Source organism: Pterocles gutturalis, unplaced genomic scaffold (assembly GCF_000699245.1).
Source record: "Pterocles gutturalis isolate BGI_N339 unplaced genomic scaffold, ASM69924v1 scaffold20315, whole genome shotgun sequence".
Taxonomy (NCBI): Eukaryota; Metazoa; Chordata; class Aves; order Pterocliformes; family Pteroclidae; genus Pterocles; species Pterocles gutturalis.
The window spans coordinates 2,747-28,449 of record NW_010138701.1 but is presented as its reverse complement, the minus strand read 5'-3'; the positions used below and the strand labels follow the sequence as shown (position 1 = coordinate 28,449).

General features: G+C 52.0%; 1 protein-coding gene across 1 annotated transcript in view; it reads left to right on the top strand.

Moving 5' to 3' along the window:
• The window catches only part of MLLT6 (myeloid/lymphoid or mixed-lineage leukemia (trithorax homolog, Drosophila); translocated to, 6), a gene marked incomplete at both ends in the record, with an annotated part of 29,499 nt that extends 4,544 nt beyond the window's left edge, over positions 1–24,955 (top strand). Inside the window, 10 exons of the mRNA XM_010083108.1 lie at positions 437–491; positions 2,072–2,181; positions 2,639–2,742; positions 3,443–3,536; positions 4,755–4,862; positions 13,697–13,795; positions 20,994–21,168; positions 21,961–22,545; positions 23,989–24,170; positions 24,838–24,955. Of these exons, the coding sequence (XP_010081410.1) occupies positions 437–491; positions 2,072–2,181; positions 2,639–2,742; positions 3,443–3,536; positions 4,755–4,862; positions 13,697–13,795; positions 20,994–21,168; positions 21,961–22,545; positions 23,989–24,170; positions 24,838–24,955 (1,630 nt within the window). The remainder of the gene's footprint in view (positions 1–436; positions 492–2,071; positions 2,182–2,638; positions 2,743–3,442; positions 3,537–4,754; positions 4,863–13,696; positions 13,796–20,993; positions 21,169–21,960; positions 22,546–23,988; positions 24,171–24,837) is intronic.
• Between the last annotated feature and the right edge of the window lie 748 nt (positions 24,956–25,703).

The following is a 25,703-nucleotide window of genomic DNA, read 5'->3' as shown; positions in this document are numbered from 1 at the left end:
CCCCCGCCTCTCATGAGGCTGGAAAAAAGTATTGCAAGAGAAAGAGGGAAGGAAGGAAAGAGGCAAAGATAGATAATGACTTCTTTTTTATTTGCCTTCTGCTCTCTGAGTCATGGTTTTCAGTTTTACTCCCCAACCGCAAAAACTAAAACTCTTTTTTTTTTTTAAAAAAAAAAAACCCTCGTGAAAGTCATGGTTGGCTTGTCGCCCCGTGGCTCTTGGGCTGAGGGTTTAAATACGTCCCCGTCAGACGGGATGATATCGAGCTGTGTCAGAGTATCTTCTTGCACCCAAACCGCTCTCAGCCCTTCTTCCACTTCCCCTCTTTGAAAGCAGCTCCATCTTTCAGAACCCTGTTGTAAATGAATCATCTCTTTTTCTGGCCCCGCGCCCCCGGGAGTTCGATTAAACTTGTTGTTTCTGCTCTAATTTCAAGAGATGTGAACTGTGTCCCCACAAAGATGGAGCCCTGAAACGGACCGACAACGGAGGTGAGTACCTCTGCGCAGCGCCGGGTGTGTCGTGCGGAGCAGCCGGGGACTCAGCATCTGTCCCAGGCACAAAATAATTCATTTCTGAGCCAATGTCGCCAGAAAGGGAAGGCTGGAGGCTCAGGAGGAATGAAAATACTTTGATTTTTCTTATAAAACTTCACTTTCTGAAGCCTCCATGACATGAAGACCTTTCCTTGGCGGGGAACCTGCCTGACCTCTGGCTGGCATCGAAGCCCAGCCCCTGAAACGTGCAGTGTCTTGAGCTTAACCTTGCAGGAATCGGTGCACGATCTGGCATTGTGTACAGAAATGTGGAAGTTGCTGTGTTATTTGCTGCACGCTTGCACAGCAGCAGTGTGATCCTCCAGTTGCCAGAGCCTCAGCCTGAAGTCCCCATCCGAGAGCAGGGACCAGGACACAGCAGAGATGTATTTCTCTGCAGGACTTATCTGCTCCTCGTTGGTGCTTCTCAGCCTCTGGTGCTGTGAAGGACTGTGGAGCATGATTGCAGTTGTCAGAGCTTGTAGCTATTGATGCTACTGGCTGTATAGATCAAACATAATTTTTTTTCCAAACCTGGTAGGCTGGAAAGGCTTCTGTACCTACCTGCCACTTACCTTAATACACAAAAAGTTAAATTAGGCAAGGAGATCTTTATTCTGGTAGATCCCATATTTAGAGAAGCCCTAAGCCAGGATATTTTGTAGAACCATCTACTAGAGCTGGTCATAAGCGCCGAGAGCGTTAGTGCAATAGCACAAGTGTCACATTGGGGGATTGTTTTATATATAACATAGCATCTGCCTCCAGACGTGTTATTACATGGTTTGGTCAGGTCAGGCACAAGAAGTGTTACAACCATGTCACTGTACAGAATTATATAGCCCAAGTGCTTACAGTGTTGGGTGATTCTGTAATCATGGAGTTTATTTCCGCCTGCCCAGGTGAATCCATCCTAATTCTAGCTAAATCCTTCCAGTGCAGTAGGCATACCAGTGTGGATCAGCCTCCGAAGGCTCCTGACCTTCAAACTTTCTTGGTTCTCTCCTGACCAGATGAAATTTCAATTTACACATCTGATTTGGGAGGTGTCTTGGTGGATTTAGATTTTAATCTCAGTTGGCTTGCTGAAAAAGACCTTTCTTTAGCCATTGATAACAGCCAGTAAAAGGAGCTTTGTTTCCAGTGGCATGGGACTACGGGTTAAACCTGTCCCATCAGCATCATTTACTGCTTGGATGCTTTTCCTGGGTTTGGTTAGGTCTTCAGCTCTGGGTCTCAAGTCCTGAGGGAGTGCTTTTAAGAACAACGAGCATTGTACATTTCTTTTCCCAAAGAAATCTCTGCCTCCTTATTTAATCTGAAGGTGGTATCCATCCATCTTTCACCCACAAAGGATTTGATTGCTAACCAAGTTACAACAAGCAGCATTTCAAATCTAACATCTAACTTCAGTTGGCTCCCTTCCTACGCTTTCTTCCTTCTCTCCCTCCCATGCTTGTCTGCAGCCCTCTCTGAGTTTGAGACTCTTCTGGGTTGCCCCATGTGAATCTCCGCTCTCTGGTTTGCTTCCCCAGGGTGGGCCCATGTCGTCTGTGCGCTGTACATCCCAGAGGTGCAGTTCGCCAACGTGCTCACCATGGAGCCGATTGTCCTGCAGTATGTACCCCATGACCGCTTCAACAAGGTAAGGCCATCTCTTTCTCCGGCTGCCCCAAGCGTACTTGCCCCGCCGTGGTTTTTGGGGTCATCTTATTCTACCATATTTCCTGTCCAATTTATTTTAATTTCCAGGTACTCAGATTCCTTTGAGAATAACTAACGAAGTAAATCCCCATTCTTGCAAATAACTTTTTCTTCCTCCATTTCTCTCTTCCCCAACTCCCTGCAACTTGAGCAGCCTCCACCTTGGAGTTGCATGTTGATTACTCCATGTTTTCATCTGACACGGTTGTTATTTGGGGAGAGAAAGAAGATGTATGAGCTCTGAGCATGCCACTGAGAAATAACCCAGAGCTGTTGTCATAGGAGGGAGGTGACTGGACACAGAGTTATGAGTTCTTGAAGGCTTTGCCTTCTGGTGAGCAGTGAGAGTGAAGTAGGCGTTTTTTCTGCCTCTTTGACCGCTTTTATTTTTTTTGCAGACCTGCTACATCTGTGAAGAGCAGGGCAGGGAGAGCAAAGCAGCCTCTGGAGCATGCATGGCCTGTAACCGCCACGGCTGCCGGCAAGCGTTCCATGTCACCTGGTGAGTTCCCCCCAGCATCACCCCAAGAATAGCCCCAGCCATTGGTTTTTCTGCTATGGCTTTGAGGCCGCACTGAATGGGTGGTGTGGGGAGTTGGGTTAATCACCCTGGGTTTATTTTGTGCAAGGGGTGTCTTGTCCTTGCTCAGTTTGTGAGGGGAACTTCCCCAGGAAGGCTGAGGTTTCAGCAGTGAGCCCTCTCTGCCGAGGAGGAAGGCTGGGGATTTCCCTAAGAGTATGTGGAATCCAAGAAGAGAAGAGATGAGTCACAACCCAGGAATGTTCCTTCTCCAGCAGAGCACATGCAGGAGTATCATCTAGATGATTTTAAGGGCTGATATCCTCATGTACCCTCGCAGCCTGAAAACAACACTGCCTATCAGCAGAACAGGGAGATTCCCAGTTTTCCATGGATTCCTTACTCATGACCTGTCTTTTACTGGAACTGTTACTGGTCTCCCAGGCTTCCCTTAAGAAAAACAAAAATGGCAAAACAATCTGGTAGAAAAGTACTGACAATTTTGAAGATCTTAATATGAATTAAAAATAGTCTGAACTTTTTTCCCCCTCCTTGCATACCATTTGCCAAGCAGAACAGGAAACTTCAAGACCCTGCCTGGGTATCCTGAACTATTCTTTGCCCTTTATGTGGTCTGCCTGTAGAGTTTGCTTTGTCCTCCTCCTAATTGCATGTATTTCAGCGCCCAGATGGCTGGCCTCTTGTGTGAAGAGGAAGTCCTAGAAGTCGACAATGTCAAATATTGTGGCTACTGCAAGTACCACTTCAATAAAATGGTGAGTTTCTTCATCCCTGCAGTGGAGTTTTTTTGTCACATGAAAGGCGTTGTCTTCATCCTAGCTTGTATCTGTGCTCAGAGCAGTAAGAAATGCCAAGAACACATAAACAAGCTCTGCAGCCTGCTTCCCTTTTCAGCCATTCAGTCAGAGTCACTTAGGAATAAAGATTAATTTATATTTTGCATTTCTATAGCATCTTTAAACCCATATCCAAAACTAGGGGTTGAATTCTTCCCATCTGTTTTGGCTTCCCTGGCCCACTCTGTATGGCTGAAGGGTAAGTCCCCAAAAAATAAAGATTAAATCCCAAACATCCCATGATGTTTGATGCTCCAGGGAGCTAGGGGTGTAGCTGAGGGTGACACAGAACAGCCAAAACTTCTGCCTGAGGACAGAGACAGCCAAGAAGAGACATGGAGTCATTCACTGTTTGAGGGATATTTGGGGAAAAGGACTTCCCCCTATTAATTACACTACTGAGAGGAAAGAGAGGAACCCTTTTCCTGTTCTGCATAATTAGTAGACACCTGCTCTCCCCCCCTCCAGCAAAAAGGAAACTTGATCCTCTCACCACAGCTTTGTGTCTCAGTGGCTCCTTTGTTGCTGGCCTTCCCCACTTTCCTTCCCGCTTATCAGTGCTGTCACTTACAGTGACTGATGTCTTGAACTTCCCCGCAAAGTCAGACTGGAGGACACCTTCCTGGCCCTTCAGGTACCCTCAGCATCGGACACAAGTATCTCTGTGTCAGGTTCACTGATGCTGAGACAGATGGCAGGACTTCTGCTGGTGCCTGGGGTCTGAGAATGGGGTATCCACGCGCCCCCCACACCCCACTCAGGATGGAAAGCTGGACACTGCTGTTCAGGAGACCTGGCTTGTCTGAGCAGCGTCGCTGCTGCCCTTTATCCTGTTTATAGAATGCTCTCTCAGCAGCTGTGCCTTTCTTCTTAGAAGTGTCGATGCGTGTAGGCCACCAAGAACCAAGGATTTGGGGAGTTAGATCCACACGCTGTTTGTAAGCCCACCAGGATGCTGTGGTACCCAGCCAGGTTGGGAACTGGGCTGGGCATCCAGTACAAACAGAGTTACAAGCCATTTACTGTAACTTGGCTCACTGTAACAGTGAAAGCTGGACTCTATAACACTATTTTTCCTCTTTCTCTCTCCTTTTTCTGCTGTTCTCTATCTCCTCTCCCCTTCCCCACTTATCTCAGAAGACTTCACGTCACTCTGGAGGGAGCTCCTTCATTGCTGGAAGAAGGAGTCGATCCACATCCCCTGCTCAAGAGAAGCACGTCTCTCACCACGAAAGGCCAAAGAAGGTAAGATCCGCACAGAGTTTGTCAACCCCGAGAGGCACAGTCGTGCGGGACGGAGGTGAGAAGGGGAAGAGTGTGCGGGGAGCACCGGTGGCTCCTCAGATGAGCCCTGACCCTGCAGAGTGTCACAGTCAGAGATCTGAACAGCGGCTGCGTTTGCAAACAGGCTTCGCGTGTGCAAATCGAGCAGCGCAGCCGTGGGGAGCATGAGGCCAAGTTTGCACATTCAGAGGGGTCCTGGCAGAACACGCCTGTGAAACGTGCAACTTTCCCCTTTCTGTCCTGGGGCAAGTTCACTCTGAGGGTGACATTGTGCTGCGGTTTCCAGGTACTGAGCTGATCTGAAGTAGTTGAGGCTGGGGTTTTAAATGCAGCAGCTCGAGCCCAAGTTTTAAAGAACAAAAAGATCCTGATGAGTAATCCGCATTGTGGCCGGCAGGTGAATTGTAGGCAAGAACAATAATTAGTATAAACTGGGTAGTACTTTGTTAGTCAGATTAACCAGCCACAGGGATTCCACCTGCTTCAAGTCTACCTGTGAAAATAGTTTATTTTTGTTAAATAATTCTTTAGAAGGACATCGCGTGCCAGGTCTGATTGGTATGATGGTTGTTTATCTGACTCTGCTGGTTAAGAGGTGCTCATCAAAACTGCTGCAGTGTTACAGGACGTGTTAACAGCACACCAAGGTTCATAATTAACCAACTGACTCACGTGACGGATGCTCGTATTTCAAGGGAAAGCAGCAGTGAAGGTGTAAGGCACAATCCCAGCAAACTCCTGTGTCCTGGTGGGGATGGAGGTTCCAGGGTGGAAGGGTCTGTACCAGAAGTGAGGCAGCCAGAGGCTTGAGAAATATTTGTTATTTATGACAGTAAATAGCCCTAAAAGGCAGAACACACATGTTTTGGAGGATTCAGGTTCTGAGACAAATGGTAGCAGAATAAAAATTCTTCCCTACCTAAAAAAGCTTTTGCAGTATCAAAGCAGAAATCTGAAAAGATCTGAAGCAGAAATCACTTCTACAGGGACACTTCTGGTATGGTGAGAGAGTTTTTAATACTTTATGGGCCATATCCTGTTTTTTGTTAGCAGAAATCCAGAATTATTACTTTCCCAAGCAAGCTCTGGATATATTCCACTATAGCCAACAGCCAGATTTCCCGTGTTGTATAAACACTTGGTGATACCCCTGCAAATCGCAGCGTGAAATCTTTTTAAGTCTTGCCATAGGTGTCTGGCTGTTTACTACTTTTCTGTTTGTTTTTGTCTTGTTGCACTAGGCATCCTCACAATGCATAAACAATTTTGAATGGTCATGATAGTGACCCACATCCAGAAACAGCCCGATGACACGCCGGTGGGTTATGTGGCCTGAGTCTGATGGATCTCAGCCCAGTCTCCAGGGGCCAAGGGCATCCAGGCTTCCCAAAGCAGCCCGGCCATCGGTTAATCCCTCCTGCCACCCTCCTGGCGTGCCCGGCTGAGAGTCCATAAATTGTGTGGGCAGGAAAGCCGTCTCCTTCTTTATTTACAGAGGTTATCCCGCAATATCCAGTTTGAAAGGCTGCCCACCATGTCCATTACGTGTTTGGGAAGTTTGCCCAAACCATACCTGATACACGGGCAAACAAGTCAAACCTCGCTGCCGACACCGCGTCGGTAACTTTCCTGCTGCGGACGAGGCTAAAGCGGACGAGGAATATTTACTCCTCTTGTGTGTTCAGCTGCCGCGAGGAGAGGAGGAGGCGGGAGGGAGAAAGAGCATCTGTGCCACGGCCGGGGAGCGCGCGCTTGGCACAAGGTGAAGGGCTGTACTGGAACGTGCTATTTTTAGCCAACAAGCAGGCAGAAGGGGTGGGGGAGAGGGCAGGATCGGGGAGATTGACGGCGGCTTTGGAGAGCTCAGCTGTAATTATAACTGACAGACGCTGTAAGTCCAAGGCTGGGGACCGTACGAGGGTTTCTATATTTGCACAGCGGCCGGTGGCGGGGGTGGGAGCGCGGTCACGTGCCTGGCAGGTAGGAGCAGGGGAGGTTCAGCTTCCCGGTTTTGGTTGGAAAGCAGGTCAGCGCCAGGGGGAGAGTGAAAACGGGAGGAAGATGGATTTATTTATAGGCTTCTCAGTGGCGCTTGCCACTATTGTTAGCCTCTGGGTTCCTCGCAAACGTGCAGAGACTCCGTCTCGCTGCTCCCTCACCATTCCTCCCCTCCGGATCGGGTTTGCGAGCAGCAGATCCCATGGAGGCCCCTTCCAGGGCCGGGATTGCTTGGCAAGGCCACCGCGCAAGTGCAAAATCACCTCCTTCCACTTAGAGAGGGGAAAGGGGAGCGAGGTGTGCAAAGCTGCTGAGATGGACGGAGTCAGGAAGGCACTCTCCAGGGGTTTTGTGGAGTTTCCAGGTCTGGGAGCGGTTATGAAGTGCGGGGTCTGGGTGCGAGGCGGGGGGGAGCATGCACCTTTCCACGGGGTACCCGCAGAGGAGGTTGAACCGTGAGTTCCCGCATGGTTTGGGAGGACGTGACTAGCAGTACATGATCTAATCGCACGTGTTTCAGGGGAACTGGGCGTGCTGCTGCGCTGACCTGAAGTAGAACAGCTTTTTCTTGAGCTTGTCCAGCTGTGCAGCCGCCTGGTCTCGTCCTCGCGGAGCTGGAGGCGTTGCGGGGGGAGCTGATGGCTCAGCAGCAGACCAGAGCGCAGGGCTGAGTCCTGGGGCTGCAGGTGCTGGTGGCTCTCTGCTCCAGCAGGAGCTCGGTGCCTGACAGCTCCCTTCCCGTGCAGGGCTGGGGCTGGTTACTCAGGCTTTATGGAGGAAAACTCTGGCTGAGTTAATGACTGAGAGGCGCAGGATTTGACCCAGTGGCTTCAGTAAGACAGCAAAAACTCAGGATTTGGGCTCCTAAGCCTTGCTGTAAAACAGTTCAGCATTTGTGAAGAGTCTTGTTCTCTGTGGAACAAGGGACAATTGTGATGTGAGGCCAGCGTCAGCATCCCCTGCCTCTTCCAGGCACAAATGATACCAGCCCAAGCATTTCCTTCTGTGCTGTCCTGAAAATCTCCAGGCTTTGGGTTTTCCCAAGAACATAGCAAGCCCTAGTCAAACCAGCCCTATTTCTTTCTTTGGGGTTGGCATTGCAATGCCTGTGCTCTACCCTGTGGGAGCCATTGCAGGGTTGGTTTGTTTAAAAAAAGAAAGAAGAAAGAAAGAAAGAAAACAATAGCTAAATACCGAGAAAATGCTGGATGACGCACAGGGGTTGAATGAAGTACAGATGTTCCGTCACCTATATTGTCTGCTTGAAACAAACAGCAAAAAATTACCATGCTGCGTGGAATGAAATTTGTCACACCAGGAGCAGACAGGAGCATGTGCGCTACAACATTTTTACGCGTATATATCCCATGGAGGGAGACACTGGTCCAGCGTTAGCCTTAGCGAACACCTGGAACCCATAAGCTAAATCAGGGGACTTTTAATTTGGATTTGGGATATTGTTACGAGAGGAACGGTCCCTGCCCTGTGACATAGGAAGGAGAGGCAGGCGCTTGGGGTAAATAAGCCCAACTGCAGTTATTCCTGAGGTCTGGGTACTGACCGCCTCCCTAGCCACGGGGCAGGGGGCCACTTTATGGGGGTACAGCGACTCTGTCTGTCCTGACCCCTTTGTCCCTTTAGCACCAGCCGGAGCAGGGCACAAGCACCCAGTCCCGCGGCAGCCAAGCAGATGCACGGCAGAGTCCGTCTCCCCGCTGCCATCGCCTGTCTGTCTAGAGCTGGTGCCAGCGGAGGAAAGGAGCCAAGGATCCAGCCTGGCAGATTTCGCACTCTGGAGAAGGTGAACTGGGCTGGAATCTAAACCCAGTGGGTCTGTGCGGGGCTCTGTGTTTGCAGGCGAGTTGGTGGCGGTGGTCTGCCTCTTGGAGTTTTATGCCCACACAGGCACCAAAGGGCAAAGGGACTTTTTTTTTTTGTTGTTCAAGTGGGATGCAGGTGGCTGCTTGCAAGACCGGTACAGGTTTTTTGGGAGGGAGTACAGAACCTAAATCTGCTCTTGTCCAGCTTTAGAAGCCTTGTTTTCTAGCATCCTTGACCGACTCTTTGTGATCTCCTGTTATGTGGGTGTTTAACCGCCCCCAGCACATCCTCCCATGAGCAGGGGGTGCAGCAATCATCTGAGAGCCCCGCGAGGGCCGGCCGTGAGTCCTCGTGTGAAAACTCTGATGCACTCAGTGTGTCTCAAGGCAAACTCATGAAATCATGAAATCCCCAGCACGGCCCTGGTGCAAGCCAGGCTGCAGGCAGGGGCTTAGCATCCCTCTGCCCGGTGCTGCCTTCCTCCTCGCTGCGGCTGCCATGGCTGCAGCCCAGAGCCAGTCCTCCTCCTCCTCCTCCGGGCGAGGGAGTTCAGAGAGCCTGGGAAAGAGGGAGGGAGCAGCAGAGCCCACTTGGCTCTTCCCAGCTTTTCTCTCCCTCCTTCCCCTGCCCAGTCTCCATTTGATGATACAACTGCTGGTGTCCAGCAGATTAGAAGAAGGGGCTTGAGGGAAGGGGAGACGGCGGTGGGGGGAGCGAGAGGAGCTGTGCACAACCCTTTTTGGCAGCGAGAGCTCTTGTTCCGTTCCTCTTGCGCTGGGGAGCTTGAAGGGAGGTTGTGTCGCCGGCACGCCCCCGCTGCAGCCACGCTCCCCCCGGCCTGCTCTGTGCCCATATGCCAAGCCCCAGCTGCTCAGTCCTGCCCGGGGAAAGTTTGTTTTCCGTGAAGTTTGTTGCTGGGGGCAGGTTCACATTCCCTGCAGACTCACCCAGCCAGCCAGCCTGCTGCAGGGAGCGCCGAGCAGCTGCAAGGTAGGGCTGGGCTTCTGCTTGCAGAGCTGGGATGGGGGTGTCCAATGGTTTCCTGCTCTCGCAGTGCATCCACCCTCCCTCCTCCTCTTCCTCCCCTGACTCCTGCTTCGTGGCACATCCAGGCAGGTCTCTGTGGGCAGGCTGGGCTGTTGGCAGTGGCGGCGTTGTCTGTGAAGTTTTCCTGGAAGGAGGGTTTGCAGAGGAGGGTGTCTGTGTGCCAGGGAGATGAAGTGCTGGATGCAGAAACGCCGGAGCACCTGAGAGGCAGGGGAAAGTGCTGCTCCCCACCCCGTCCCCTCGCCTTCCCCTCCCGTTGCACCCTGCGGCTCTTGCAGGAAGCATTTGGAGCCTTCCAGTTCCTGAAGAGAACCCACACGTTTAAAAGCCTCTGGTGCAAGCTGGGGAACACCCAGGGTTGTCTGAGGGACTGTCATCACAGGCGAGATCGCCAGGAGTGATGGAGCAGCCGGACCCTCGCTGTGCCGTGGTCTGGGGGCAGCCGGCGCAACCCACCAGTGCCTCCCACAGCTCGTCTGTACAGCATCCGTGGGGCAACGGAATTAGCTGTCCTGCCTGTTCTACATGGGGCACTGCGTTTCTCCGGTAATATTGCAGAAGATGTCAGATTCTGTTGCCTTTCTGAGTACCCAGAAGTATTAGAGAGTAACTGGAGGGTGGGAGATGGGTGTGCAAAGGCAGCGGGCACCCAGACTGCAAAGCATAAGGGCTGTAGCTCAGGGTGCTCCTGGTCCTGCAGGTTTCTGCTCTGCCGGAGCAGAAGTGACGCAGAGCCTGGAGAGGAGGTGGTGTGGGAGGGGGAGAAGTGCTTGGGAAGCAGGATGGAGGAGCAAGGTGTGCCCGAGGACATGGCCTGGGCTGCGTGCAGGCACGTGGAGCAGAAGTGGGGCTGAGCTCCTCGACAGGCTGCGGTGGTTCTGGTTTCAATGCAGTCCTTTGAGCAGAGCACGATGACTGGTCTCTGTGGGACAGATTTTGTAAGTAGTTTGAGTGCAGTTGCTCAGCACATGTAGTCGGGGGCCAGATCTTCAAAAGAGCTCGACACTCCGCGTTTAGTTTTTTTGAAAAACCTGACCATTTATTCAAGCATCTAAATGGGAGTGGAGGCATTCCAGAAATCTGGTCCCTATTGTGCAGGCTGGGTTCTTGCTGAATATATACATATGTACGCACTCCTACAGATAACCGGAGGACTGCTCAGCTAGCTGTTGCAGACTCTGCGCTGCCGGCAGTGAAGGGAGGTTTTTCAGACAGGAGACAGCTGGGATTCTGAAGCTGGAGGATGTGAGTTTGGTGGTTGCCATCCCAATGAAATTGTGGGAGGTTTTATGGTTCGCTGTCGTGACGGTCAGGATGCTCCTGCCTTTCCCAACGCATGTGCACGTGTGTATGTGTATGTAGGTGTGTAGGTTCCTGGTCATTAGCCAAAGTGGCTTGGCTCTGCCTTGGCTCATCTTGACCATGATATGTGAAATTAAATCATTCCAGTGCTGTCTCGCTGGCGTTTGCAGCAGTGTAGCTTATTCCCTCCTGTTGCAACTTCGTGATTGAAATGCATTTGGGATTCAGGGTCTGAAAATGAGAGAATAAGCTTTGTGGTATTCAGAAAGTTTTAAGGAGCAGGGTTTGTGCAGTTATTTGGCAAAATGTATTGTAATGAGGTGTCTGGCTCCTGTTTTCCATTTCTGGCTTCCGTGAGTGGCACTGGCAGCGTCCGCAAGTAGGCGAGCGTCTGTCCAGGTGGGGTGGGGATCCCTGACTTTCCTTTCTGAATTTATGGATGGCTTTCTGTGAAATATCAGCAAGTTCTCTCATGCCATGTGCCCTGGTTTTCCCATTTGTAAAATGCGATGTGGATATTAAAAACCTCTCTTCAGCTCGTTGAAACTTTCTGCTGTGTGCTATTAAGTGAGTGCAAATTGTTACTGCTGCTGGAATAATGAACACGGATGTGCACGCGGGCTGTGACAAACTGCTTAACGACCTGGGCCACAGTTTCCCCATCTTCCTGTCCTAGAAGACCCATGAGACTGAGAGTTTATAGCAAGAGAAGCCCCCAAGTATTTAAAACATGATGAGATTTAGTAAAGATTTAATTTGTCTTTCAGCACTTAGTCTGCAGAAGTCACATTTTCAAGCTTTCCTTGTTCCCTGCCAACGCTGGAAATGTGTATTAAAGAAAGGGAAGAAAGGAAAAACAGAGATTCTTGTAAAATACTGCAGCTCTAGGAACGGAGGCTTTAGCAGATATGCAAAACGCCAGGAGTCTTCTGATAAAATGATGGATATTGGCAGCGCTGGTTGGGGACTCGGCAAGTGCAGTGAAGCTCTAGGCTCGATTTTCCTCCTTTTCTCAGCAGCTCATCCCCGGGAAAGTTTCCGTGGCGGCTGGCAGGGTTACGCCGCAGGGGCGCTGGTGGCTGCAGCATGGGCCCCCTTGTCGAGGGCCAGGAAAATTCAGCCAAACCCACACTGGAAGGTGCTGATTTCTGGAGCTCTTCTGCTTCCCTTCATGCGTGCCTTCTCCAGCCTTTTCCTCCTGCTCTCTCCCTCCTCCTGCCCCCTTTTTCCCCCCATTTAGCGTATTGTTTCCTAAGCTAATTATTCCACTCTCTTCTTTCCCCTGCAAAACCACACGGTGAAGCTCATATATCTGCTGCAATTGCATCTTCCCCTGACAGCATCCCATCTTTGGCATGTGCTGGCAGCTGTAGCCTCAGGGCTCTGTCTGCATGAGGAAGCAATAAACATCTTTCTGGAGAGTCGATGAATTTCGATGTGACTCTTCTGTTCTGCATGCACCTTTGGTCCAGACCAGGGACTTCAGCTTCTAGAATAAAATGCCCATGCAAGGGACTTGTCCCAGAACAGGCATCCTTTCCTACAAAAAGGTCTCAGCCACAGGAGGATGGATTTTTCTAAGCCCTGCATCTCATGCGGGTGTTTATCTGACAGCAGCTCTCCTGGTCCATGCACCAGTGGCCACACTGGGAAATCTGGAACTGGGCACGGAAGTTTTTGTGTCTTCTGTGAAGAAACCCATGTCTTCAGCTGACATCGGTGGCACGGAAAAGCTCGTGTCGTCAGCTGAGTGTGTCCCCACGGGAGCGTGCAGCCGAGGAAAACAGGGAGGAAGCAGGGATGCATGGTGGAGCGTGCTCTTTTATCCGTCCATCCTGTGTGCCAGCTGGCCAGGGCATCCTCAGGCCCCACGGATGATGTCACATGGGCTATTTTTTCAGTCCTTTCACTGAAAATATGTCAGTTTTCGCATCAACATGCAGATAGCACTGTGTAAGAGTAGCCCCGGTTACAGTCTGTTCGTCAAGAGAATATAAAATCAGGGCGGGCAGGACTCAGTGTTTCTCAGGCCATGATTTTTCGTTGGTTTGCATTTTGAAGAATCCCATTTTTCTGGGGTTTTAGTGTGAGAAAAAACAGGCTGGAGAAATCAAACTAAATAGTCTGTCTCCTGTTAGCAGAGAAGGACCCGGAGCAGCTGTCTGTGTTGGGAGGGGAGATGTGGGGGATCGCTAGGTTAGGTTCAAGCCTAGGTTCTGAGATCTCCGCTGATCTGAGAAACCCTTGAAGAAGGTAGAGAGTGAGTGTAAGGGGGCACAGAGTCCCTTTGGGGAAATAAGAGGAAAGCTCAGGTTTCTTGAAATCAGCCAGGGCTTGTTAAGTCCTTCCCTATCATCTTACCATAAACCGATTCGAGGGCTTCTGTTGATATTCTGCACTCCAGATGTTGGCTGCAGCTGGGCTAGAGATAGTGGGATGCTCACAGCCAGAAGCTGGTATGTGGGGGAAGGGATACTGGGCTCGTGTGGATGGGTGGGGAAGGAAAGAGCAATATGAATGTATGGTTGTAAATCCACCCCTACACACCCTCCTTTCTTTTCCCTTACAACTGCTATTCTCAGCAGAAGGAAAGTTAGCCTTCCAGTACTCTCTGATTTCTTTTGCAGAGTCGGAAAGACAAGGAAAGACCTAAACAGAAGCACAAAAAACGTCCGGAGTCTCCCACCAGCCTTACCCCATCCTCGGTGCCCGTCGCTGCAGAGAAGGTACCAAACCCACAGGATGTGAGCGTGGGAATGTGGGGTGGGGAGGGAGGGCAGGGGGAAACCGTCGGCCCCAGTAGGAAGCGAGGAGGAGAGCGCAGAAGAGCAGAGAAAGGGCTCTTGTCCATTTCTTTTGATTCCTGATTTGTCACATTTTCACTCTTTCTGCCCGACTCCCCACCTCGATGCCCACCTTGGGAATTTTAACACGGCAGCTGTCTTGATTTCTGTCAGCACTGACGACGCGATCGTGGAGCTAAACTCCCAGCTGATTGAGCTGTAAGTGCCAGCCTGCTTTGCAGCAGATGTGCAGATCTGAAGCTCTCCCGGAATAGATAAATATCCATGCTTTGGCCTGTGCTGCTTCCACGTTGTAAACAGCTCAGGCAGGTGGATAAGCAAGGCAAGGCTTGTGGGAGGAGGTGTTATCCTTTATTAGACAAACTGATACAGCTGAGGGGGAAAAAACAGATAATCTTAGAAGCACAGAAGATCTTCAAAGTGCATAATTGCTTTTCTGGGTGAGACAATGGGAGGCTGGTTTCTTTTTAGTGCCTCCATTTCAGGAAAATTCAGGCAGAGGTGTGGTGGCCTGTCTTGCCCCTGAGGTGTAGAGGCAATCCGGATCCCTGCTGGGAAGGTGTCCCTGGTGTGGGTTTGTCTGCCCAGTGCCCAGGGCTGCTGGGGCACTGTTGGGATGTCTGTATTTCTGCTGTTCACTGCTGAAACCACGCTGCTGACGTGAACTCTCGCACCTGGCTGTAAATCAGGATAGCCCCGAGCTTTCTGTGATGCGTGCCAGCCCCAAACTCCAGTAAAGCAGAATAAACACTTGACTCGAGCTTGCGTGCAACAAAGTGAGGACCAAGTCTGTGGTTGTGCAGGGTCAGGAAACAAGTGAGGTTACTCCAGCACCTGGACCTTTGGAGTTGTACTCTCCTCTCTGTAGTGGGGATGTAAATTTATGCAACTCCTTAGCAGGGCTATTCTGGTGGAAGTGAGAGTAGGACTAGGGCCAAGCTCCTGCTAGAACAAATAAACAACATGTCCCAGGAATGTCCTTTTGTGCACAGAAATGCTACTTGGAAAGGCTTGGGTGTCCTTTATGTGGCAGGACTGCCTTGTGAAAATGAAAATTCACAGGCTAGCAGTGTCTGCATGTGTGAGAATCACTGCAGGGGCAGTCTGGAAGAGCGAAAGCTCCTGCCAGTCAGCGCAGGGTTGCTTTGGGTTAGGACTGGAGAGGATTTTCGATGTTCTGTGCGAGGCCAAGCCTGCAAGCGGGGTGGAGGTGTAGGTCAGAGCTGAAATGGCAAAGCTGGTGTCATGGGTCTTGGGCTGGGAGAAGCAGAAAGTTACTGCAGGAGTGGAGGAACAGCCTCTGAGCTGCAATCACTCCTGATTTACCTGTGCTGGTGTTAGGGCAGCTCAGCTCTGGCTTTTGGGAGCAGCAGATTCACCCAGTTAACAGAGCTGTCAGGAACTGATGGCCTAAGAAGATTATTTTCAAGCTGAACTGAAATCCAAAACCTGACTCTTGGCCAGCTAGAGTGGTTGTTAGACAATTACCCACTGTCTCCTCCAAAGCCCTGCCAGGCCTTTATAAGTAAGGAGGGAAGGCTGCAATTCAGTTTTACAGGCAGCTTTCAACTCTTTGTAAGCTAAAATTCAGGAGATCCTAATTACTGTAGCTGTGCTTGAGTGACAGGGTTTTAGTGTTTCCCTGGGGAGTTACTATTAATCCTCATAACAGAGAGTGTCTTTCCCTTGCTTTTTTGTGCACAGATCCCAAAGCATTGTTCAAACTCTGTTACCAAAGGTACCCACTCCAGCCCAAATCCCAGAGCTGCTGCAACCCCGCACAAACCCCTCGGGGGGTGGCTGTACGAGGCTTTCTCGAGAGTTGCACCAGTGTAACATTGCACAAGGGAGACTGCTGTAAAATCCTGAGACACATTAATGCAGCATGTCCAAACAGATTTTTTTCCTCTTCGAAGCCAAAACCATGCTGATTGCAACGTTGCCAAAGTGGCACCACGTCCGGTGAGTCCCAGGCTCCCATCGCAGTGCGCAGGAGCTGGAGCAGGGATGGGGCTGGATGCACGGAGCGTCACCCGTGTTCTGGAGCCAGTGGCGAGGAGCAGGAGCATCAGTCAGAGGAATCAGCAGAAGGGCCCTGGCACTGCTTGCTCCTCGGGCACGGGGACTGCGGGCGGGCTGTAGTGTGGCACCAGCCACTAGGACACGGAGAGGTGTTACCAGTACCCAGAGCCATGCTCCAGTCTGCTCCCAGTTTGCTTAGCCCGAAAGGAGCCTGGGGTAACAGACATTTGAGCCCCGGTGCCTGATGTTGCTACAAGTCCTCTGAAACTTTCAGCAATCCTTTAGGAACGGATTTTCATTCTCTGTAGCAGGACTTTTCAAGCTACTTCAGCTTAGGCTGACAGCAGTGGAGCTATGTTTCGTTGCTTTGGAGGAACAGTGGTATATCCCACTTCCTTGTTCCCTCAGGCAGCCTGCCCTGTGGGTTCACATTTTTCTTTAATTTTGCAATCCAGCTTTATTTTTTCAGTTCAAATTTTCACCTAATATCTCGTCCACCTTCTGCTCCCCTCTTGAACCGTTTAGTTATGAAGGAGATCCTTTGATGTGGTTTCAGTCTTCCTCTTGAAATCAATTGTGCTAGACCTCTGACTTCTGCCAGATTTTTGAACATCTCGCTGAGTGCTTCCCTGTGTCTTTTAGGAATCTAAATACCATTCTGTCCAACACTTGGACTCTGTCAGGCCTCCGTGTCCTGTCTGTGCAGTGACAAGCTCTCACTGCCTCGCTCTGCTTTGGGGGATAAACATGCTGCAAACACAGCGGTGTGGCCTCAGCTCTCATCTGCACCGGAAAGTGAAACGAGGATGTGAATTCACAGCATGCAAACCACCCTTCATAACACCTCTTCTGAGCTCTCCTCCTGCCTCTGAGAGGTGCCTTTGGGCGATGCGATTTTCATCGCCCTCCAAGAGGGGCAGGAGATCTTCCAGAGAGCACGCAGAGCAGCCGACCTGCTGGAAATACCCCAGTGGTGCTCCAGGGTAGGGCTTTGGGATGGATTTGGAGGTGGCAGAGCTGTGGAGAGTGGATTTGTGCTGGATATGGGCTCTCACTGATTGTCATCCTGGCTACTTGGAGCTCCTACAGATTTTTTGGGGAGTGGGAAGGAGGCAGAAAACATCCCCTTTGGGTAACAGTTTCTGATTATAATCATTCCTGGCTGTTTCACGTGCTCTATCCAAAAATGCCAAAATGCTGCCAACTCATAATGCTTTTGAACAGCCCTTTGGAAGGATGGCATTCCGGGAGCGGGCCCGGGGCAGAGGAGGGTTCCTCGCCGGGAAGGAGCAATGAGCCTTACAGTAAGTCCTGGCAGCCAGGGCTGCTCCGGCTCCATAGTCACACACTGCTGGGCAAATTCAGGAGCCAGCTTCTGTGCTCAGGATCATTTCATGTAGCTGGTGCTGGGATGGGGGTTAGCGAGCAGCCGAACAGCGAGCGGCGTGCCTCTCCCCTCCCCCTGCAAAAGCCCCTGGGGAGCCGTCCTGCCGCTCTCGGTTGCACTTGCAGTAAATCTGCAGGATTGCAAGCCACCCCAGCTGCCTCCTCCTGCCAGCTGCAGACATCATGCTCGCTTGTTGACACACACTCACACATGCTGTGTGTTTGGGGCTGCAACATCTGGCTCGAGCTGGGGTTTGTAATCGAAGCTGTGGATGCCAGGGCCCCCCCACACCCACCCACTCCCGGTCAGGTGCTGGAGAGGGAGCACAGCAGGGGGAAGAGCGCATGGTTGCAGGGACACTTTCCAGGTTTCCCACTGTTATCTGAGCTCTCAGCATCGACCCGGGATCGGCCTGGAGCTGACAGATCCTGGGAACCTCTGCGCTGTGCCTGGCTCTGGCAGATTCCCCATCACTGTTATGGGGTAGGGGCTTGTGGGGGAAGGCTGATAACTACCCCCGCTGATCAAAGCGTGTCTCAGCACGGACCTTTGCAGGAAGAATCCCTGAGCCTTGTAGCATCCCTTGTCCCGACATGAGTGGGGATTTGCCCCTGCCATACGAAGAAGAGCCGCACAGTGCCGCTCGATCGCGAGGGTGAGGGAAGGGACGTGGTGAAGGTTGCGAGTGACTGGGACACGGAGATGCTGCAGCTCGTACTGGTGCTTTGGCTCGGAGCTCCTGGTGGGGACTGGTCCAACGCCCCCCCAGCAATCCCGTGTGGAAAGGCAGCTGATGCTCCCAGCCTGCCCGGGTGGCTGCTTCAGCACATCGCCCTGTTCTGCGTGGGCTGGAGGCGCTCCCGCTCTCATCGCATTGTTCCTCCTTCGCATCCTCCCTGCTTCCCCTCCCCAGTAGTTTATTCCAGGGCAAAGCCGCTCTGTGTTTCCGACGCGGCGCCAGCCTCCCCCCACCCCTTCTGTATTTCAGTCAGTGGTTCCCTCTAGGAGCTCGTCTCGCCAATCAGGAGGCAAAGAGATGCTCTTCTGATTTCCCATCAATAAATTAATGAATGAAGAGCTTGGGTGCTGCCCAGTGTCACAGGGAGGCCAGGAAGCAGGTACAGCCCCTCGCGGACGGCGAGTGCCGGGGGGAGGAGGTGTGTGCATGCCTGCGTTTGGGTGCCCACGCGACTTGGTCTCTCTTCTCCCGGCTCCCGGGTTGAGGCAGGAGTTTCCCCATCAGACTGTCACCTCCAGCTGGGGCAGCAGGTTTGTTCTGGTGACATTTTTCACTTGGTTGCTTTAAATAGACCTTGAAAATGTAGCTGTGCCTCATTTTGACAGAGAACTCTCACTTCCTCAGCGCTTCCCTATTTTATTTTTTTTTCCTCTGCAGCGTGCTCTCCCCCCCACACCTGTTTGCAACACACGAAACATTGGTGTTTCTGCACACACATGGATTTCCGTGCTGGAGAAAAGCCGATGATCCAGAGCTGGAGACCTCAGTTTAATGCACAAGGCAAGCAGCAGGCGTGCAGGTCTCTCCAGTCCTGCTCCCTCTAGGCAGCAGCAGCCCTGGGCTGGAGCATCTCCGTCGTTAGGGAGGCAGTGGGGCTGCAGCCCTCGTTGCCATTATTAATATTGGCGTGATGGTAGCAGACCCCTCCCCTTCAGCTCGGGGCCGTGTTGTGCTTGGCGGTCCACGTGTGTCTCCTGGAAGGCTCCGCTGCCACAAAGAGCTTGCAGGCTCCACGGAGCAAAGTGGGAAAGAAATAGAGGCACAGAGAGGGGAAGGGATTGAGCGTGGTTTCAGTTTCCTTCCCTCTGCTCCCCGGCTGCGGTGCTTGGGCCCTTGTCCCGGGTTCAGGCTCTCTGGAACGGCCGCTGGAGAAGGGCCCTTTATGGTGAGGAGGGCTTGTGGTAGTGTCTGCCGTGACCTGTTTGGCAAACAACATCTAGGGCAGCATTTGGGCAGGAGGTGGGAAAATCCTGCCCCTGACATCTCTGGGAGTCCCTCAGGGAGGTCTGCGAGGTCAGAGCAGACGGACAGGTGAGTGTCTGTCCGTTCACTGCCTTCAGCTGAGCCAGCTCAGCTTCTCTTACCCTCTTTTTTTTTTTTTTTTCTTCTTTAGATTTGCAATTAAGATTTATTTCCCAGCTCAAATTTCCCCCTTCCACCCTGCACTAATTCATTACTTGCCCTGCACTCCCTTCCTGACACTCTGGATTTAGAACATGTCTTCTCATGTGGTTTCCCCCTGCCCTTCTGTGGCCTCATGCACCTTGTGCGGAGCTCCAAAGAGGTGGATTTATGGGAGGAAAATTTGGGGCTTTGCATTTCTGCTGAGACATGAGCCATCTCGTTCCTGCGACTTCGTGAGCAGTCTCAGGACTTCCCATAGCCCCCAGACACTGCTCTCCTTTCCCTCCCCAGGCAGATGTGGAAAGTCGGAAAGATTTTCATGCTCCCTCTGAGCTCATAAATCAAGGAAGCTTAATCTCCTACATCCAGGAGTCTGTGATGAGAAAATACAGATTCCCCCTCCTCTCCCCCCTAATTTCCACCACTCCCTTCCTCCTGTCTTTCATATTCCCAGCACATCTGGTGTGTGTTAGGCTGCCAGCTGTTGCATTGTGCAGAGTGATTAAACCATGTGGGAGGAATGGGGAAGGATTTTTATCTGGCATTCATGAGTCTGCATTACAAGCCCTTTTTTCTTTAGCTCTCCCCAAGAAGAGGTCATCTGGAGTCAGGGATAGTGGAATGTAAGAAAGGTATTGTGCTTCTCCGTGTCTTCCTTGTATCTGCTCAGTAAGAAATAAAAGGTGTTTGCACTAATGTACAGGTGTTACATTTCGGGCTGTAGCCGTCACATTAGAACTATATCTACAATATTGATCGGTTGCAGGAATATCTTGCAAGAAGCCACCTTTGAACACTGCTGGTTTGGCTTTGAAGTGACTTGAAGGTGAAGGTTTCATATCCTAGCGTGGGTGCCCCGGGGGATCTGGGCTTTGGTTCGTTCCCCTCTCCCCCTGCTAAACTCCCACACTTCTCTCTCTCATCCCAAGCTCCTGGATTTCCTAGCATCTGGCCAGCCTCTTCATCCCCCTTGCTTCACTGTCTCCTGCGGGCTTATATGGGGTTTGGAGAGCATCTGTTGCTGCACGGTCAGATGCTGCTCTAACAATGTCACTGTGAAATATTTACTGCGGTAGATTTGGAAAGCCCTGGGCTGGCGGGGGAGCTGCTTCAGTGTCTGCGTTAGGGAACCCAGGGAAACTCCCAGGGACGAGCAAGTTCCCCCAGGTGCAGTGACCTTGCTGAGAATAGCACACCTGAGAGATGCAGCTGAAATACGCTTGAATCGCAGCCAAATTCAGATTTTATTTGGGTTGAGTAACCTTCTGAGGTACTCTCCTCTGCTGACGACGCGGGGAATCTCTGCTGTCTGTGCCCTGGTTGTCAGTGCCCTGGTTAATTCCCTGCAGTTAGATGGGATGAGCGTAATCCCTACCAGTATAAATCCTGGTGCCACTGAGCAGCAGTAGAGGGAAATGTTGCTTTTCCCCCCCCTGAATAACGTGACCTGAGCATCACTTTGTGGGCAAAGGGGGCGAGTACTTCTCTTAAGGGGAAATTGGTAAAAAGAGCCCCTGCTGTGGCCACATCTGGCCTGAGTGAGTCACCTCTGTGCTTGCCGCTGCCAGGGCTCTACCAGCCACCATGAGGGGAGCAAAGAGACTTCGGAGGTCGGCAGGTCGGAGGTGAAGGGCAAGAAGTCCTCGAGCCATGGCAGCAGCCACAAGGGGAAAAAGACGGGAAGTGGGAAAAGCTCAGTTGGCTTCAGCTCGGCTTCATCCAGTGGGACCTTCCAGCCTGCAGGTAAGGGGTGAAGGAGAAGCAAGAGGCGAGGGGAGAATGGGGGTAATGTTTGGCTTTGCTCCCCTTTGATATCTCTGTAATGGTAAAGATCCACGTTCATCAGCTCGTGCTGTGAAGCTGAGCTGGTGGCTATTTCTTTAACCCCTTGAACAGAAGGGGAAAAGTCTTATTACTGCTAACTCAGTGCACAGAGGGAAGAACTGAGTCAGACGAGTGCTACAGCTCCCCTCCTGCGCAGGCAAGGAAAAACAAATCCAGATGTCTGAGCGGAGGGAGGAGGGAAGGGATACTGTGCACAGGCAATATGGGCAGCACCTGCCCTCTCCTCCATAGGTGGTACTGTCTGCAGCAGTGTTTTAGGGAGTGCTAGTGGAGAGACCTGAGCCAAAACCTGATACCCAGCCTCCCCTGAGCTTTGAGTCAAAGCCTTGCAGGGCTCCCATCTGCTCTGACGTTGCTCAGTTCTTTTTCGAGCTGTTGTCATAATGGCTAGCGGGGCTCATCTCCTGGGACCCTCATGGGGGCTGGAGGGACGGTGGTGATGCCGGGCCTGGGGGAGCAGACACGTGCGCGTTTGGATGGGATGAGGCTGCTGGTAGGCACCTCTCGGGCTCGCTAGAGAGAATCAAAGCAGCGGGGGGAGCAGGGCTGGGAGGTGACAGGGATGTCCTGCAGCTCAGTCACTAGCCTGTGCCAGAGGACCCGCGTTGTGACCGTGCTGCTGTTGCCTTATGGGCTGAGTTACTGCCACCAGGAGCTTTCCTATATCTGCTTGCTCTCTGCTCCCCCCAGGTACCTCCTGCAGCAACCTGCAGTGCTCCCAGGACTTTGTGACATTCCCCAAGCTTGAGCAGGACGACGAGAAGTACCGGAAGCCTGTCTCTTCCTCTTCTTCTTCCCACTGCTCCCCTCTGTATGAAGGCCAGAAGGGGGACATCTTTGAACAGAAGGTGATCTTCTCAGGCTTTGGATCCATCATGCGCTTCTCTACCTCCGCGGTGAGCCAGCAGAGAGGCCGTGATGCTTCCCCCGTGGACTATAAGGCCTCCAACCCCGTCAGCGGCCCCTCGGTGGGGACCAGTGGGACCAGCGGCAGCAGCAGCAGCCACAAGCGCATGCCATCCCTCAGCATGGAGGAGGGAGAGGTGCTGAAGGAAAAGAAGCACAAGGGTAGCAAGAAGAACAAGCACGGGCCTGGCAGGCCCAAAGGGGGCAAAAGCAAAGAGGGTGCCCAGCTGGCTGGGTCCACGTCTACTTCCTCGTCACCCTTCTCCGGGGGTTCTCTCGTTAGCTCCAGCATCGGCAACTCTTCCCGGTCCTTCAGCCACACGGGGAACCTGCCCAGCCTCAGCATGGAGTCCCCGCTGCTGGGTTCAGGTATGTTCCCCCTTAGGGCTCCAGGTGTGCGCAGTCCCTCCCAGCCCCGCTGTCTTGTTCATCACTTTTAGCTGGTGTCTGGACCTGTCTGCACAGGGTCCAGTCCCTTGAATTCAGTCCCGGGAGCTATAAAAATCCACATCTGGGTCTTCCCTTTCCATCTTGGCCGTCATCCTAGAATCTCCTCCGTGTCAGCTTCTCTGTTGCTGCAGACCTGAGCTGGGGGGCATTTCAAACCCTTTTTGCTCAAGTGCTGGAAAACCTCAGCTAGCCAGAGCTCCATTTCCAAAGCAATAGAGAGGGATGTTCGCAGGCCAAACAGCAACAACCACACTCTGACCCCAAATGAGGGACTCTCATAAGTGGTTGAAGTTTAACCCCTCTTTTCAAAGCAAAACCTCTCATCCTGGTCTTACCACATCCACACAGGGCTGGGAGAGTGGCACACCATTAACTGCTGGGGGGCTTACAGCTGTTCCCAGCCTGGGTCCCCTTCCCTGGCCTGGCAGGGATGAGGGCAGCCAGGACATGTGGCAGGAAGGGGTTAAGGCAGCAGGCAGAGGAGGGGCTGAGGTTTGACACCGTTCTGGCAGCAGAACTTGTCATCGGTCTATTGTGGGTTGTTTGCAGATGCCCCAATTTAGGTCAGATCGCAAGGCAGAGGAGGTATGGTTCTGCTGTGCGCCGGGGGAGCCTTGGCCCGTTTGTCTGCACTGCCTGGGAGAGGAGAGGAGCTGCAAGAATCCATGCAACTTCCATCATCCTAACCTTAGGCCAAATTTTTTTTTTTGCTTCCCTGTGGAACAACAAAGAGATGTTTCAAAGAGGAGGAGGCTGCCATTCCCTGCTCTCCTGCCTGCTTGTTCTCTCGTTCTCTTGCGGAGAGATGTTGGCAGGGCTCTGCAGGACCCGGCTTTGGGCACTGCCTCTGCCGCATGCCGGAGCCAGGGGGAGGGCAGACAGGTCCCCTCCCTCAGCAGCAGCTCTCTCCTCTCCCTTTCTTCCTCATTTATCTGTCCGTGCTCCGCTGGGGTCCCTGAGCATCATGGAAGGGAACAGGTTAGCTCAGCGCGAGTGGGCTCTCTTGGCTAGCACGGGCAGCAGAGTTGGGCTCTGAGTCCACTGCCTCCTCCTACCACTGCCCTGTGCCTTCGCTGAGTCACTTTTACGCTCTGATTTCTTTGTCGGATTGCATCTGGGCATGAGGAGCAAACAAGAGGGGGGGCAGAGGCAAGGCTGGAAAAGTTGGTGATACCTTTTGATGGAAGGACTGTGGGCTGGGACCACCTCGCTGCACGCCAGGTCACGAGGTGCTGAAGTGCCCGTTACACTTGATCTTGTGCGTTGGTGCCACTCTCGCGGTCTGAGATGGAGCCCTGCAGAAAAGCAACTGCCTCCAGGGCAGCGGAGCGTGGCTCTCTGACGCGTCTCCTCCCCTTGCAGGGATCTACACCAGTAACAAGGACCCTATTTCCCACGGGGGCGGAGTGCTCCGAGCGGTGTGCAGTACACCCCTCTCTTCCAGCCTGCTGGCACACCAGGGTACCTCGTCTCTCCCACAGCTCAACCGGTCTCCCTTCGCTAGCACCATCCCAGCCTCCTCCTCCTCGGTCTCCACCACGCAGGTAAGAACATCAGGACCAGGAGAGGGACTGTGGTTCAGGAGAGCGTTGGACAGAGCAGGACCACTTTGTGGGCACAGAGGAGTTGCTTTTTCCATTTGGGAACAGCTACTCTTCCTTAAGTTTGGAAGAGAGCTGCCAACTGCAGCTTCGGTGGAAAGATGGAGGCAGTTCAGCATCACAGCCCATGCAGCCTGTTTCGGGGTGGGAGGAATTGCAACCTCAAAGGGCGCGTGTGCTGTGTCCTGTGCGGCTTGTCCCCTGCTGCTCGGCTGGACCCTGCCACCGGTGCCAGCCCTACCTTTGCTCTGCAGCACCGATAACTTGGTGGGAGGGCTCCCACATCCCAGCTGGGTGGGCTGTGCGTGTGCCAGGAGACAGAGCTTTGTCCTGTGTCGGGAGCTCACTGTGAGAGGTGTTTAACAGGGAGGAGAGAGGGAGTTTTACAGCCTTGGTGTTAACACGGCTCATTCAGACCTCTTGGCGCTGAGACGGGGCTGGGAAGATTTCAGCTGTCTAGTGAGACTTCCAAAGAAATATTTTTAACACTCTCTCTCATGAGCAAGCTGTGTTCAAGAGTCAGGAAGAGATGGAATAATGAAGTTCTTTCCCTCTTGCGTTTTTGAGAAGTCATTTCTCTCTCTCTCTCCCTCCTTGTTTTGCCGTGTAGGTGTTCTCACTGGCAGGTTCAACATTTAGTCTCCCTTCCTCACATATTTTTGGAAGCCCCCTCGCATCTGGGCTATCAATCAACCCACTCTTAAATCAGGCGGAAAGCAGCCGGGCAGGTACGTGAATCAGAAGGTATGTGAGTTTGGACTTCCAAAGGGTTCTCCCTGGAAGAGTCGAGACAACTGCATCCATAGTTCTCCAGCTGCCCTCCCTGCTTGCTCCCATCCCACGCGTGTGAGAGCCCGGGGCTAGGAGAGGGGGACAGGGGCTTTTTCTCCAGGGCAGGGGGTGCTTGGGTTTGCCTTAACGAAATGCTGCCTTGCAGTCCTGTAAAAGCACATCTGCTGGTGTGTCCATTGGCTAACGTGCATCCCTGGACACGTGCTAGAAAAGTGCAAGAATGTAAGTCCTTCCCCACCGAAATTTGTTGTCTTTTTACACGCTAAAGCTGTGCAAACCTAGTGAAAACTACTGGGAGCTTTTGCTTGCTCAAAATTAAGTTGAAAGTTTTTGTTGGGGTTTTGTTTTCTGGTTTTGTTTTTGTTTTTTAATGAGAGAGATCTTACACTATAAATTTTCATCTTCCACGTCTGTTTTGAGTTACGTTCTGCCCTTCCCCTTTGGCTTTGTCATGAATGCAACAAAATCCACTGTTTTCAACTTCCAAATATGAACGTGCCAACACTGAATTACTTACAACTGCTCATTTTTTCCCACCAAGGCAAATTCATTTTTCTTGGAAGATTGCCTGGTTAATAAGCAGGAGACTTGAAGCATCGTCAGATTTCTTTTTTCCCAAAATAGAGCGGGCCTGATTTTTGTTTTACACCAGTAATCAAACAAAAGCACCCTCCTGATTTTTCA